Below are 17,108 nucleotides of genomic sequence, written 5' to 3'. Positions count from 1 at the left end.
AAAAACTATTTCGATAAATTATTAAACGTGCACAAAAATAGCGAAGAATTAGGGGACGAAATTCACACTGTTGAACTCCGCGTGGAGGAACCGAGCTACCAAGAAGTAGAGGCCGCGATTAAAAAACTAAAAAACAACAAAGCAGCGGGAATGACTCTATACCAGCTGAGTTACTCAAATATGGGAGCGTCGAGCTTACTTTTAAAATCTATAAACTAGTATGTGCCACCTGGAAAAATGAAACAATACCCGAAAATTGGAAGGAATCTATCATTATACCGATTTTTAAAAAGGGGGATAAGACAGACTGCAATAACTATAGGGGTATCTCACTTTTAGTAACGTGCTACAAAGTTCTGTCAAACGTAATACAAGCTAGACTCACTCTATACGCGGAAGATATAGTAGGAGATTATCAGTGCGGATTTCGGTGCAACAGATCGACGAGCGATCAAATGTTTACCATAAGACAGTTGTTAGAGAAAAAGTGGGAATTTTGCGAAACCATACACCAACTATTTATAGATTTTAAAAAAGCGTACGATTCTATTAAGCGAAGCAAAATGTATCAAATTCTAGTACTTCTCGGTGTACCAAAAAAACTCGTGAGATTGATTCAAATATGTCTGAACGGAAGCACGTGAAAGGTCCGAGTAGGCGTGGTCTCTCACTAAGTAGGCGGGAAACCGTTTTAGGGTATTTGAAAATAAAGGCTTGCGAAAAATATACGGGCCGAAGAACGATGAGGAAACCGGGGAATGGTGGAGACTACACAATGATGAGTTACACAATCTGTACTCGTCACCAAATATTAACAGAATAATAAAATCACGCAGATTGGGATGGGCAGGGCACGTAGCGAGAGTGGGAGACGACCGTACAGTAGCGCGTATAATAAAGGGCAGGCCGATGGTAACGCGACCTCTAGGTAGACCTAGACGCAGATGGGACGATAACGTAAAAGCGAATCTAGTAGAAATAGGACGGGTGGGTGTCGATCGGAGGGGTGCATCTTGGGTGGGGTTGACACAAGACAGGGCAGCGTGGAAGACTTGCGTCGATGAGGCGATGAACTATCGAGTTCCAAATGCCACTTAAAAATAAAATATTTATATATACATCTACAAACATAAAATAAGAATTGTTCTCTATATAGGGGGATCCATATTTGGCTTTTTATTACCAAATTTTTTAAATGAAAAATCCCGTTTTGCACCACTGTGCGCGAAGATACGTCGTTTTCGAAGACGCCAACACGATACGACCATATTCCATTTAGCTATCGATTTGTTAAGCGTCGAAGCCTCTGGATTATTTTATTCAAGCTTTTTATAATCTATAAGCTTTGTCACTCAACGCGAGTTATACCCTATTATGTCAGGTTGTGTCATACTATTTGAAATCGTGCAAATTCATGCTATACTGTGTCGTATATACTCTGCCAAGTTGTGCTAATCTTTGCTAATTCGAGCGACATATCCGAAATGACATGAGAGTAGCACGACGTGGCACAGTTTGGCACAGTGTGGCATATTTCACACACTACAGCTGAATTTTCATTTTCACTACGGATTCTAAGAAGTAAGTATTGTGCTTTTGAATGACAAGTCAATCTTGTGACCAAAAAATTTAGTCCTTTTTTGAATAACTGTAAAAAATTGAGTTGTGCTAAAAATCGTAGAAAATCTAAGTTGCACCAGTCATCGTAAGAAGCGATGAAATCGATGCCTGATTAGAAGATCGCTTTATCTTGGCTGCTGCGTAAAAAACGCCCTATAGACTGTGACCCACAACAGCCTGTGTTTTGTACTTAATTATTAACTATAAACTATGTTTTTCAGCGACGTTAACACAACAGTGGGCAGTACTAGATAAAGAATACATTTTAGAAGAAAAAGGACTAAAATTAATGATAAAAACCGATAACCAGTATAAAATATCCAAATATTCCAAAAACATCTCAAGTGATTGGGAATCAATGTTATTTAATAAAATAATATACTTGATTGATGGTTTTGATTGCAACTTACAAATTTATTCGGAATATAGGTTTGTATTTATTTAATACTATGTGCATCTAAGCGCGTTCCGCGCACGCTACATTTTAAGGTTAAAATTTTTGAATTTAGCGCCATTAAAACAATCAATTATGGTGAGTTTTTAGATATCAGCTATAGCGCCGCCATTACCAATCACATTTCTCGATTCATCAAAATCAACCAATCTATTTTTGGCTTCAATTTTCCGGTATCACTTTTTTGAAGAGTAATGTACATAGAGAGAACGAGCTTAGTTTAATTGCATAAGTATTTACTCATGCCTTTGGGACATATTAAATCATGTCATCAAACTATCTATAGAGGCAACTAAAGCATGGACGCAGCGCATACAAAAATTGCAAGCGAGTTTTTTTTTATAATGTGAGATGATAAAGTATAGCTTATTTTTTTCTAGTACATATAAATTTTATGAAAAAAATCATTTCTTGTGCTCAAGTGCTCGTATCGAGCGAATCGTTTGTCATAATAATGTCTCTATTCAGAAATACAAAGCTTCATAAGTTCTAAGTAGTTTAAAACTTTTTAGAAAAGATAAAATAAATTGATCGTAACGAATTATTTTGACATAAACGTTAATCTTCTTACATTTCGGACGCTGAAAGTCGTCTTTCAGAAATAGAAAATCTAAAATAATATAAAAATGTACCTATACCTTGAAACGGTCACGGTTCTTCTAGGTCCAGTGCAGAGTATTTCATTTATATTATTGTTAAATAGCTATAAACATTTACTGCCCTGTGTCGTAATTCTGACGACAGGTCAAGAAAGAAAGAGAAAATTGAATATAATTGATGATTTAAGTATAGGTCAGGTCCGGGATACCAGGTAGTGGTTTTATCAAAATAAGATTTTGTTATATGTTTAAATAGTAACTGAAATATATTCAATGAATCGTTCTTATTTAGAATATTGCGTAAATTGCAATATTCTTTTTAACGAAAAATTGTGTAAATCCGCTTCTGATTTTTACAATAGAGTTTTATTGGATACGCGTTATTTTGCGTTGTTGCGTTGTACCCGTATCTTTTGATAGGGTACTTGTTGGGTGACTCGCTTTTGCCTCAATTGCATTTAACGTTTGCACTTGCGGTGACTTCTTTTGGAAATTTGTTTTATTTTGATAATTTGTTTGTTGATTAGGTGTTTTATAATTATTCCCTGCGGGTTCGGTATTAATATTATCCGGATTTGGTTTTTTTAAATTTGATTTTGTATTGTCATGACCGCTGTCTTTGAAGGCTAACAGCTCGAAGAATGCATCTTGGGTTTTGATGTTTTGTGATTTTACCGTGAATCTAATGTCCCAGTCAAAGTGATTGGAAATCTTCAAGCCGCTTTTGATTTTTACAATAGAGTTTTATTGGATACGCGTTATTTTGCGTTATCCCTAACAAATTAAAGTGCGTTTTATAGATGTCGTGTAAAATCTATATATTATATTTGATTCGTAAATGATACGCTTAAATATTTTTATATTTAAATGCGCAAGTGTTGATTTTGATGAGATACAATTTATAATTAGATGCGCATAAATTGCGTCATCTAATTCTACTTGAATTATGTTTATCAATATATGAATTTTGATATGTTAAATTTAAGTCTAAATGATACGCGGAAATTGCGTTATCATTTGAACGAGTTTAATTTGAAATCATATTTCTAAGTGTTTCTACTCAAGGCGTAAATTGCTCTTAAGTAGAGACTAGCGCGTTTAAATTTCGCCAGAGCTAGTGAATATACTAGGCCGCGCAGGGCCTTTTATATCATTCTATGCGAGCGCGAATCGAGTCGCCGAAATTAATCATACCCTCGCATATCTCGCACGTATAAAAATATTAGCGAGCAAAGCTGCGCACGCTCGGTCCTAGACAGCACGCATACATGTATTCATAGGTGAGAGCTACGCCGGTACGTGTTCGCTCTTGTTACGCAATCTTTATTATGCTCCTCTCCCGCCGCTGCTGGCTACTCTGCGGTGTTGTTTACGTGCCAGAGCGGGGCAGCGAAGCATTCTTGGATTTCTCAAAAATAGTCGAGTGACTTCAGAATTTATGAATTATATTATATTGATTTGATTTTAATTAATCCGCGGATCGTGTGCGGGATATTGCAACCTGAGACTAATAAAACAAATGAACTTTTAATTCCGATCAAATTATAATCTTAGAAAACATAGCATAGGCCTTGCCTGATCAAATTTCTAAACGAAGCAATTAGCGACAGTGCTGTCAAACTAAAATTTATAATTTTTGAATAACTTTATGAAAATAATAAGACAAAATGTAATTCTGAAGCCAAAACTGATGGTATGGATTTGGACTCCATGTTGTTGAAACTCTGACTAAGGTGGTTATAAATTCCGCCAAACCTGGGAAAGTGTGGGAAAACAAACACGGGTGTTGTAGAGTAAGAAATATCCTCTCTAAACTGTGGACCAAGCTGTCTGATATGAGAATAGGCATAACACGGAGATAGCGTAAGTACACAAGTATAAGTAAGTGAGTTGAGGTTTAACATAGCCGCTACAACAGGTATGCATATACGTTAGCAAACATGCCAAAGCAGCTCCAGGTGTATAAAATAGAGGCAATCCTAAGTCATGACCCGGCGCTACCGCTTTTGTGCTTGTATATACTTGTGCGTGCCTGCTATAATACGAGATATTGTAAGCAGGATTGATATAAAAAAGTTTGGTTATTGACAGAGAAGTAAACTATTTTTAAGGGAGGAAATTATATGAGGTCAAACCATAGTAGTACCATGGTACCATGGAGAATGTAAACAAAACTGACCTTGACCTCACCCAAGCCACTGGGAGGTCAAGGTCAAAATTCTTTACTCTCCATGGTGCAGTTTGTAGTTTGGTAGAAACCCCTCCCCCTCTCTGTCTATCCAAAGTGCCTCTGATTTTCCAAGGCACTTTGGAGAGAACCCCACACTCTCTACTCTTTTTTATCCAATGTACCTCGGGTTTTTCGAAACACTTTGGAGAGCGACTTCTTAAGGTGTTAGTTCCCCGATGGTTGACTGACGACTAATGTGGGGGTATCCCCGTCAGCACTACCTTCACACACGCTTACGTCAGCACTACATTTACTTACACACACACACACACACGCACACATACCCATGGTCATGTACATACATACGCGGAAAAAAGAAGTACTACGCCATAGTTACTGTTGGAAATATCAGGAATATGCGTTGAGTGTATGATTATATAAAATACTTTGTTGGTTAACAATTATTAAAATATGTGTACAAAAATAAGTGTAAATATCAATGAAAACTGTATGACTGCTGCTTAACTGTGTGTGTGTGTGTGTCTATATATATATATATATATATATATATATATATATATATATATATATATATATATATATATATATATAGTCTATCTATATATAGGTATAGATACTGTAGAAAACTATAGGCTGTGTGCCCTTCCCTTGATGTGCGCTTGGCTGCTGTTCTGCCTGGACTGAAGCGCTGCTGCTTCAACTAGACTGACGCTGGCGTGGGTGTCATAAATCCCAGGTAGTAGACTTTTCGGTTTAGGCCTCTCTGTACTGTATATCTGTATCTGTGTGTACCTGTGTGTACCTGTATATATCTGTGTGTACCTGTGTGTACCTGTGTATATCTGTGTGTATTTATGCGTACACATTATTGGCGAATTCCAACAGTTACATCGGATGTCAAAAATGCATTTAATTCGGCCAGATGGAGTAAAATACACGAGGCACTCCGAAAGCAGGATGTACCCTTATATATGAGAAGGATGATGTCTGACTACTTAAAGGACAGAATCTTATTATATGACACTGAGGTCGGTACCATGATTAATGAAGTTACAGGTGGCGTCCTCCAAGGGTCAGTACTTGGCCCACCAACTTGAAACATCATGTACGACGGGGTACTAAAGCTACAATTACCTGAAGGAACAACCCCGACTGAAAAAAGCAGATGACAATCAACTGATTATAAGCTGATAATCAGCTAGTCAGGTGATAATCATCAAAAAATTTTTAACCTTCAGTATATTTTTTCGAAGTTTTTTTAAATTAATAAAATTTATAAAATTCATATAATGAGGGCCTAATACGATGTTATCATCCAGATGATAACACCAAAACACTGGCTGTGATCTGCAAAATTTTTATTTTCTAATAATTTGCTTCAAACAAAAAATTTTCTAAATATTAATAAATAACAATTTTGCAGCTCACAGCCAGTGTTTTGGTGTTATCATCTGGATGATAACATCGTATTAGGCCCTCATTATATGAATTTTATACATTTTATTAATTTAAAAAAACTTCGAAAAAATATACTGATGGTTAAAAATGTTTGATGATTATCACCTGATAATTAGCTGATTATCACTAGCATTTCATCGCATATAAACGCATATTTATAACTATCAGCTTAAATAAAAATATTAAGCTAATATCACCTGATAATCAGCTGACATTTTGGCATGATTATCAGCAGATTATCAGCTGTCGATGACGACTTTTACAATATTTAACAATTATTTATTTTTGGGTGCGCGAAGCACGGAGCGAAATACGGAGCGAGAGCGAGCGCATGGTCGGTAAAGCAGATCGCGCTTCGCGAACCCGAAAATAAATAAATGTTAAATATTGTAAAAGTCATCGTTGTTTATCGATAAACTTATGATTTAAAACATACACATGCATGTTAAAAGTTGGAAACCCATTTGTTCCGGTTAAAAACGATTATTTCCGAAATTGCAACAATAAATTGTTAATAACATTTTTCTGACCACTTTGGAGCCAAACACCCTCGAAATTCGGATTCAGCAGGTGAAAATACATAAAAAAACCTTAATGTTCGGGGCGGGCTCGTAATGGCCACGGCAGGTATTGTGGGCCCCCGGACTATTAGTACGGTCAAGGAAAATAAAGTGCAGTGCATGCGTATCATACAAACCTTGTTTAGATAGTGGAGTAGGACTGTATTAAATGTAAAAAACTAAAATATTAATAAAATTAAACTGATTCATTTAGCTGGTGATTATCCTAACCTTGTAACCTCAAAGTAGACTCCGGCAGACATCTTGGAAACTGAGCGGTTCCGAAGCCACATTTTTTGTTAAACTTTAGCTTGGCAACCGTTAAAACAGTTAGCTAAATCTAGAGGTCTTAGCAAATTTGAACCGTTAATTTTCTACCGTGGTATCAACTATTATTTTATAATGTCATGCTGTCTGATTAAATAAAATAAGTAGAAATTGTTTGTATTAAGACGATAATAGTACAAAATCCCTTGTTCAACAATATTAAACTAAAAATGAACCCATTCAAACACTCATTGTGGCTTCGAGTACATTTGATAAGAATTTCACATTTTTCTTGGCATCGGTGATTTTGGACCAAAATCTCAAATCAGTCAATTAAAATGATAACACTTTAATTGACTGAAAAAGCCAATTCGCCCCTTGTTGTGTACCGTCCTTTTTATAATCGGGGCATCGATAGCGCACTTTTTAGCCTGCTGAAAAAGCAGAATTTTTAAAATGTTTAAAATTGTTGAAAAATGTTTGTAAAAAAATTATTAAAAATGTTATTCTTGTTATAATTTATGATATTACAAATTTTATTTAAATAAACAATTGAATGATTGTTAATAATTTGTTCCTTTAAACAATTAAAATAAAATCCAAGCAGTGAAAAACATTGTTAATATTTTATTGCACTGCATTTTCCGTGCACAAAAAAGGGCCTGTTTACAAAAAACCCGGTGTGTAACAAGGGGGGAAGTGGCTTTTTCAGTCTCGGACGATCGCTAGAAAAAGCCAATTCCCCCCCCCCCCCCCCCGTAGTTGCACAATGTACATTTTCTTTTTTAAACACGCCTTTAATAACATAATGGGATAAAAAACTGGAAAAAAAACTAATAATACCTGTAAATAACTGTTATCTCTGTCTCTATTCCGACATTCTTCTGCTAAAAATTTGTTTTGTGCAGTTATCTTCTGCTTTAGTTTAAACGCTTCAGATACAAACTGTTATGTGCAGTATTCTTTTTCCACTAAGGATCAATTAATACACACGCCAGCTAAGTTTCTGTATTTTTGCGAGGTGCCCTCAATTTTTCAACGTCAATCTATCAATTTGATATAATTTGATATTGTAGAACAAGAATATTTAAAAAAATGGCAAAAGTACAAGATCCCCCCAATTTATCACGTCAATCTATTAGGTTGATATTTCAGAATAAGAATATTTAGGTCTACATCTCGAAATATTTGAAGGTATTTTGCAACAAAAATAACTGCAAAATTATGGTTTTTTTGACTATATCTCGTAAACTATTGATTTTAGAGAAAACATGTTGAATTGAAAAATGATAACCATATAATTTTACATAAAAAAAGTACTTACAGTGTGCGTAAAATGCATTTTTATGCATGCACAGCGTGTTTGAGCACATTTTACGCCCCCTGTATCGAAAAATAACATTTGATACACATGCAAAAAGTTGATTCTACACAAGTGGGAGTGTTACGCACTCGTATCAAAATATACTATTTTAACAAACCTTATTGAAGGGATGTTACCTTGTCGCTCAGCCAAGTCTTGGTCACAGCTATTACGTGGAATGGAGAGCGAGTAAACAAGAGGAGCCTGATTATTTCAACGTGACCCGTAAGAGAGTTCGCATTAAAATGACCGACTCTTAGACCTTCAGACCGAGATACCTTAGAATCGGGTGAAGACATGGCAGATGAGCTTGATGGTGGGTGTGGTGGAATGATGCGTGTAGGTTGTAGCTTTAGCGTTGGTTGATGTTGACAAAAAATTCTTAAAAATTTAAACAGTATTCTCGAAATGTATTGCAGTGTAATAATGACTGAATTGTTGCTTTGGTATAACATGATACTTTGTCCTGATTCGGTAAACCAATAATATTTAAAATATTGGATTCACTGCTGACGCTATTATTTTTGGTATGTTCGTTGATTTTACTCTCATCAATTATATTTAAATTATTAGTAGATAAACCAACGAAGATTGGTTTGTGATCTGAGAAATAAGTTTCGTATACTCCTGCTTCAAAATTTTCATTGCTTTTATTTATTAATAAAAAATATCTATATGTGTATTAAAATTTGTCGTCGAAATTTTTGTTTCAAGAGCTCTTTTTAAATTGTAATTATTAAGGTAATTTTCAATAAAGCTTTTTTCTAAATAAGCATCATAATTATAATCTCCAATAACAATAACGTTACTGCCATTGTACTTATTTATTTCAAATGATTCAAAATGTTTATTTATCAACTACAGGTGATTTATAACCAGCTAAAATATATGTCTCATCAATATTTATCATGACCATATCGATATAATGTAACAGTAGTATATGTGCAAGGATAGGGACAAGATGGCGGCCAAAGAGGGTAGGTAAGAGCCTCAGTCGGCGTACAAGGATGGGGACAAAGATGGCCGCCGTTGTAGGGAACAGCTGACGCTCGTACAAGGTTAGGTCCAAGATGGTGGACAGAGTAGTTGGTTTGTGTACCTCTCCCCTCTAGCCAGCGATATAGCGTGGCTATAGCGTCTGTGGGAGTTACCCCCTCCCTTCAGCAGTTGCCAATGCATCGTGTACATGTGGCGTCCTTTTAACTATGTGTTGGTGAGGTAGATTTCTGCACCTTCTAACACGTATGCATACATATGTGTACATGCACGTACGTATGCATACATATGTGTACACGTCCGTACGTATGCATACATATGTGTACACGTCCGTATGTATGCATATGTGTACACACATCTCCACATTCAGGCATATGTGTGTGTGCACGCGAGCGCCTGCTCGAGAGCGTCTATACACGCTCATATGAATATAATAATTATTATTATAATAATAATAAATATCAATAATAATTATGTAAAACTAAATAAATAATAGGTGCAGGATATATGTTCAGTTTCTGTAAATAAGGAAAAACAGGTTTTTATTTTATGTATATATATATATATATATATATATCATGTGCTGTATTTTCAATATTTATGGAATAATAATTCACAATAATAATATTCACTTAGGTGTCATAATTTTTTCCATTACAGTTTCTGATATTATATTACAATGTAGTGTTAGCAGTTCACTAAAAATTACGTCAAAATAATTTTTATTAAAATTCTCGTCAAAGTTAGTTGATATTGCATTTTTAATTTCAGTATTTTTCGAGCGTAAATACTGTTTGACATAAGATTTAGTTTGAGGGAGTACAGTATTTTCAATAAATTTTTTGTAAACATTATTAATAATATCGTTACTGCACTGTGACACTGCAGAGGCTATTTTGACACATGCCTCAATCGTATAGTCGATACACTGAAGCATATTAACAATGCCCTCAAAAGTCGTCTTTTGTAGAACAATTGCAGGAGAGTACGCTTTTTTTTATTGCTCACTTCATATTCTACACGTTCATTAGTGATTACTGATGTGTAGCTAGTGGTGGTCTTCTCCTCGATTTTATCCAGTAATATAGCTTTGGTCCCATATGAAGTTGTAAAGCTCAGTGTAATTCCGTTGAACGAGATCTTGTCAAAAGCTGCTGGATTATTCTGTACTTCGTCACTAAAATAGCTATTAATTTTAGCAAAATGTAGTTTGAACGTAGTCCATGTGTCGGTTGTGAAATTTATACCAAAAAATGTTTGATTAATTATTTTTACAATACAAGTAAAATCGTTATTGCTTTGGGGCTTAAGACCAACGATAATTTTTTTAGTACACGATGTGTTTAATGGATAAACTCTTGAATATAGTAAATATTGCAGAGCATCTTCTCGTGAATTATAAGATGCCAATGCGATGCGCTTTGTATCTCTTGACAAACGAGTGTTGTTCATGTTTTAAACAAAACTTGTAATACTACTGTGAAAACTGATGTGAAAACGTACGTCTGTTACTTAATGCCGTAGCAACTTGAATACTCAAAGACTGTTACAGCCATCCTTTAAATACGTTTGCGTGAAAGGGTAGTATACGTGTTTATACAAGAGAGGGAAAGAGAAAAGAGCATGTATGAATAATAACTCTAATGACTAGAGTATGGTGAAATTTGTGTTTAAATATAATTACCTAGATAGTACGCTATACCGTCGCCCCACTACGGCTGATAGTATCGGACAGCGACGTTTCACTGATGCATTTAAAATGTCTCATAAACTCAGTCGTTCAAAGGCAGCCTCAGTAATGACGATGCGTCGTTATCGTTCTTTTAGTTAGGAATCGGTTATCTAAATGACTTTATTATTATTAGATCATCAGTCGCAATATCATGCATGGGTAGCCTGTGTCCGTCCTAAGCACGTCATTAACGACTCATACACAGCGCGACGTTGTAGACCATTAAACTCCCTAAACGGTCACTTCGGTAGGTCATTAAGGGTCTCGGGTTGGTTCAGCGCTCTCCAGCCCCAGCCAAACGTACGTCTGAATTTCCAAAGATTCACTTTGTAGCCCGAAAAGTATCCTTCAAAATTATTTTATTACAGGTGCATTAAAGTGCCTACATATAATAAAATAATTTTCGTGGATATACGTATGGCTAAGGATGGTCCGCTGTTATTAAAGAACGGTATCGTCAGGAGGTTCAGAGTGGGGAAACTATCGGTATATAAGGTCCTAAGGAGTAGTTAAGTTTACTATTCCAAACTTACTGTCTACAAGTGTGGATTGTGCATAGTGTCTAGTGTGTTGTGCAGCTATCTAAGTCACAGAGAACTTCTTGAGTGTACAAAATGGATTTCAAGACGGAGTCTTTGTTCAAAATCTTCAAGGATGCCCTGGACGTGGCATTCCTCCACGCTAGAGGTGACAGCTGGTGTATTCAAGAAATACGTAGGTTTCGGGATGAACTTCACGAAGTGAAACTCTATATGAGAGCCTATCAACCTCGTGGCGGAGAACGGACCAACCGCACCCTGACCACGGCGCTGAGGGATGCTGTCAGGGATGTGAGAAGGTTGTTCCGGGAATTTATCCAGACGCAAAGCACGGTGTGTATCGGTGTCTTACATAGACACAGGGTGTTTAAAGAGGATTTAGACTCTTTAGAAACCGTGTCTATAGTGCTTAGAGCACGAGGAACCGAAAACGCACCTGAAGTAAGAGCCTTGATGGGTCATTTACTTCGACTGAGAGAGGGTAAATATTTATTATTAAAATTCGTAATATATTAGTTAAAACTGCGACTTTAATATTATTACTTATTTTAGGTCTACAACGCGAGAATGATGCTCTCGATGCTCTGAATGCAGAGCTACCTGGAGACGTGTCATTCGGTTTAAATGACGAGGACCATCGGGACGCCGAATTGATGGTTTTGGAAGAGTTTGACGACGCAAGTTCTAATCATCATCGTCAAAATCAAGAAGAATGTGTGAATAGCATAGGTGATTATAGTGACTCTAGTGAGGGCGGCTCAATTCTAGGCAGTGGCTGGACCAGTGATTTGAGTGGCTGCTTCAATGAGTACGAAAAAATACGTACAGTGGAGAACCTGGATGAAGAGTCTATGGAGATTCCGGACGCGCTATTGGAAGAAGCAGCCATAGCAGCTGAGGAAAACTTTTCACTAAGTGAAAGAACCACAGCAGATCACCCTGAGGTGACCTCAGCGGAGCTCCAGGAGGCCGCAGCAGCGGAATCTAATGAAGCCGCAGCAGCTGAGGTTCAAGAGGTAGCAGCAGAGCTTCAAGAGGCCGCAGCAGCGGGGGTTTCCGCGCCAACAGCTGCAGACCTTCCAGGAGCACCTGAACCAGTCGTCCCGGAAAATAGTGAGTACTTTGCTGTAGTTTCGGATAGTATAGATTACTATCCTAGATTTAAGACTAATGCTAGGGAAGTTAATTTAAAAATAAATGAAGATGTTTTAGTTAGCGATAGACCGGATGATTTACAGAGATGTATGCGGAATTTATTTAGTTATATAACTGAAAATTGTGCGTCGACTGATTACGTAGGAATCACAATATCTAGTAATTTTCTACCAAACGGACCATTACATAATTTTAGATTGTTGACCGACTACCAATTCAACGATCTCTGGAGGATGATAGATCTTATCACTCAGAGTTCGCGTGAATTGAAGGTTGATGACACGTTATGTATTAGAATAATTAGCATCACACCGCCTACGGGTAGAGGATCCCTAACAAATTATTTATAAAATCAAAATCCGTAGTTAGCACAGTTAATAAAGACGCTAAATGTCTACCGCGCGCCTTAGTCGTAGCCTTAGCGCACTGTGCAAAACAGGAGCAGGATTCGCCTATCGTGAAGAGCGAGTGGGAACGGATACGAAAAAGTAAATTGAAATTTCAGCTGGAAAAAGCTGAAGAGTTGTGTAGAAACGCAGGTGTTGATATTAATGAAACACTTGGTTGTGGGTTGCCCGAAATAAAAAAATTTCATGATTTTTTAAAATTAGCTGAGACTATAATTAACATATACACGTTAGAGCAATTAGGTACTGGTGACTCAATATTTTTTGATGGTTATAAATGCGTAAAATCTGAAAATATAACTCCAAAACTTTTTTTAAACATACTATATAAGCAAATAGATAATGAGGTAGGTCACTTTGACGTTATAACCAGCTTAACTGGTTTAACAGCTTGTAGATATTACTGTCCCTTTTGTAACAAAAAATTAAATCGTAAATCAACGCACAAATACGCGTATACGTGTGACCGGTGTATGACTACACCTATGTGCCCGAAAAATACCGAAATAATAAAATGTCACGATTGTTCACTTAATTTTTACGGTGAAACGTGTTACAATAGATATTTAAAAATAAACTCATTTAATAAAAATATCAGCATCTGCGCTGCCGTGAAAAGGTGCAACACTTGTAATAATATCATATCCGTTGAACAGAACGCTCATGAATGCGGTAAATCATACTGTCCCACTTGCACATGCGTAAGACCGTATAATCATTTGTGGTATGTACCGATTGTACGAAATAAAATTTAAAAAAATGTTGAGAATACGGTAGATAGCAAAGCCATAGAAAAACCAGCGCATGCTTTTCTTTTTTATGACTTTGAAACTACCCAAGAGGAAGAGTTCGAAGGTCTCAGTAAAACTTCTTTTAAACATAATGTAAATTTAGGTGTAGCGCAGTTATGCTGTGAAAAATGTATTGATTCAAATATGAATCAAGAATGCAAGTTTTGTGGCGGCGGTGTAACTGTTGTGTTCAAAGGCACCAACACCGTAAAACTGTTTAGTGAATATATAATAAATGCAGAAGCGTCAAAACCAAAAAATATAAAACAAATTGTGTATAGCACACAATAGTAAGAGCTTTGACGCTCAATTTATATTAAAATACTTTGTTGAAAAAACAAACAGTACACCTAAAGTTATAATGAATGGTACTAGTATCATGCTTATGACTATAGGTGAAGGGCTCAAATTTGTTGACAGCTTAAATTATTTTCATATGAAATTATCTGTGTAGGCAATTAACCGGGGATAATAACTGTTTAAGTAGGGTCGAGGGGTTAGTAAAATGTCGAATTCTGCCTCCACGTGATTTATTTCTTCCTGTACTACCTGTGCGAATGCACAAACGTCTAATGTTTCCGCTTTGTAGAACATGCTGCGAGAATTTAGAGCAGGAGGATTGTAACCACGAGTGTTTAAAAGATAGAGAGCTTACAGGCACTTGGATATCGGAGGAGTTGAAAAAAGCCTTTAGTTTAGGTTATAAAATGACTGCCATATATGAAATATGGCAGTACAAAGTTAAACAGTATAATCCAGAGAAGAATGAATCGGGTCTGTTTGTTGATTATATAAATACTTTTTTAAAATTAAAACAGCAAGCTTCTGGATACCCCAGTCACTGTAACGACGCGCAATCACGTGAGAACTATATTTCAGAATATGAGCGAAAAGAGGGTATAAAATTAGATAAAGAAAAAATAGCTAAAAATCCTGGCTTAAGATTTTTAGCTAAACTTTGTTTAAATTCATTTTGGGGTAAGTTTGGCCAGCGAGAAAATATGGGCGTTACAGAAATTATAAAGGATCAGGTTAAGCTTATGGAAATTTTACAGTCATCTGATAGAACCTTGAAAAATGTATTACATGTCAATCAGGAAACTTTTTATATCAACTGGGCTTACACAGACGATAATTATAAACCATCATCTGTAACAAACGTTAGTATAGCCGCTTATACTACGGCTCAGGCTAGGTTAAAACTATACTCTTATTTAGAAAAACTTGGTAGGAGAGTGCTGTATTATGACACTGACTCCTGTATATACTTAAATAAAAATACCCCTGGAGAGTACAAGGTACCTACAGGATGTTTCTTAGGTGATATGACTGATGAGCTTGAAAGTTATGGTGTGAAAAGTTATATCGAGTCATTCGTTACAGCAGGACCCAAATTTTATTCGTATAAAGTTAAAAAAACCGATGGTTCCACGCATGAGGTGTGTAAAGTTAAGGGTATTAGTTTAAATTATTCAACAAATAGTAAAATTAACCTTAAAAAAATAAAATCTTTAGTTTTAAATAAGGGTGATAGAATTGTGCATAATTTTACTTCAATCAGGCGTACGGCGATGCATGATGTCGTTACATCCATGTAACGAGTCAAAAACATGTAAATTAAACAGCATGAAAAGACGCTCAAATAGCGTTAATTCATCAAGTCCTTATGGATTTAAAAAAAGACGTATAAATAATTAAGTTTAATAAACTTTTTATTGTAAATAAAATTTAAGAAATATTTATAAAATGTATATATTGTAAATATTTTGCTTAGAAATATAAATCAACTAAAATTGTAATAAAAGTCGAAATATACGGAAACCATTTTAAAGAATGTAAAAATTTATTTTATTCGTTATATACATAATGTTAATTTAAAAAAATTTTTGTTTTAGCTTTAAATTCAGAGAGCACTGCTACTTATAACGTACCGACGTGTCATTATTTCCCTACATTCAAGCAGAGTTTGGAGGGTATAGCCTGGAGACAGGCTATAGGTTATTTACTTAGGTTAAAGTTGGAGAAAAATAATTATTATAAAAAATATTTAGATGAATTAAGTGTATTTGCGAAGGTCTGCAATGTAAAGTTTAGTGCCCAAGTCAAATATCAAAGCAAGTGTGAGTGGTGTATTATATGTAATAGTAAATTTTGCAATACCGATGATTGTCCTCGAAGAGTTACAATAGTAGACTATGAATATTTTTGTACTTACTCAAACAACGCCAAAGTCACCGATTTATTACGATGGATCATTTGCTGTGATGTACTATCTATTCAATTTACTATAGATAACAAATATGATATTGGAGTATGTACAGATAACCATAGATGTCCTATACACGTTAATAGTGATAAGTATTTTTGTAATCATCGAAAAGGAGACCCAAAACTTAGTTTAGATTATTATTTTTAATGTTTCATAAAATTGAATAAAGTTTAAAGAGTTAGCACTTTATTTTTGTCTTAATGTGTTTGTTTTATTCTTATTTCCAGTACCTAAAAAAATTGACCTGGAGGAAAAATTCTGCATAAACTGTAGCGTATCTAACTGTCGCTTCTTTCCTGAGTATAAACAATCATTGGAAGGGCTGGCATGGCATCGTATTGTACATACACTTTTACTAAAGAAAAAAGAGAATAAGGAAAAATACGTTGATATGTTAAAAAACTTGAAATACTTTTCACAATTTACTAAAATGTTGTTTTCATTTCAATGTCGGTATATAATACACAACTGTAGTTTCATGGTGGACGATGAAATTCTTGATAAACGTTATTGTATTTTTTCATTCAAAAATAGACATATTAGTCATTTATTAAAAATGATCGAGATATATGATGTAACGTCAATCGACTTTATGGTTTCCAACGTTGAAAAAATATATGGTTTTACAGATAATCCCTACTGTCCAATACACGTATCAAAAAAATTAAGATATATGTATAGAACTTGTGGTGATTTATCATATGAAA

The 17,108-nt window shown here is 35.4% G+C and overlaps 1 protein-coding gene across 1 annotated transcript in view; it reads left to right on the top strand.

Annotated features, from left to right (window-relative positions):
- The window catches only part of Tbca (tubulin-specific chaperone A), a 95,589-nt gene extending 78,828 nt beyond the window's left edge, over window positions 1–16,761 (top strand). Inside the window, exons 2-3 of the mRNA XM_031925106.1 lie at window positions 1,842–2,049; window positions 16,028–16,761. Of these exons, the coding sequence (XP_031780966.1) occupies window positions 2,010–2,049; window positions 16,028–16,548 (561 nt within the window). The 5' untranslated portion in view covers window positions 1,842–2,009 and the 3' untranslated portion in view covers window positions 16,549–16,761. The remainder of the gene's footprint in view (window positions 1–1,841; window positions 2,050–16,027) is intronic.
- Window positions 16,762–17,108: the final 347 nt, after the last annotated feature.

Source organism: Nasonia vitripennis, assembly GCF_009193385.2.
Source record: "Nasonia vitripennis strain AsymCx chromosome 2 unlocalized genomic scaffold, Nvit_psr_1.1 chr2_random0005, whole genome shotgun sequence".
NCBI classification, from domain to species: Eukaryota; Metazoa; Arthropoda; class Insecta; order Hymenoptera; family Pteromalidae; genus Nasonia; species Nasonia vitripennis.
The sequence above is the reverse complement of the archived record's forward strand: the minus strand, read 5'-3'. Positions and strand labels throughout refer to the sequence as shown.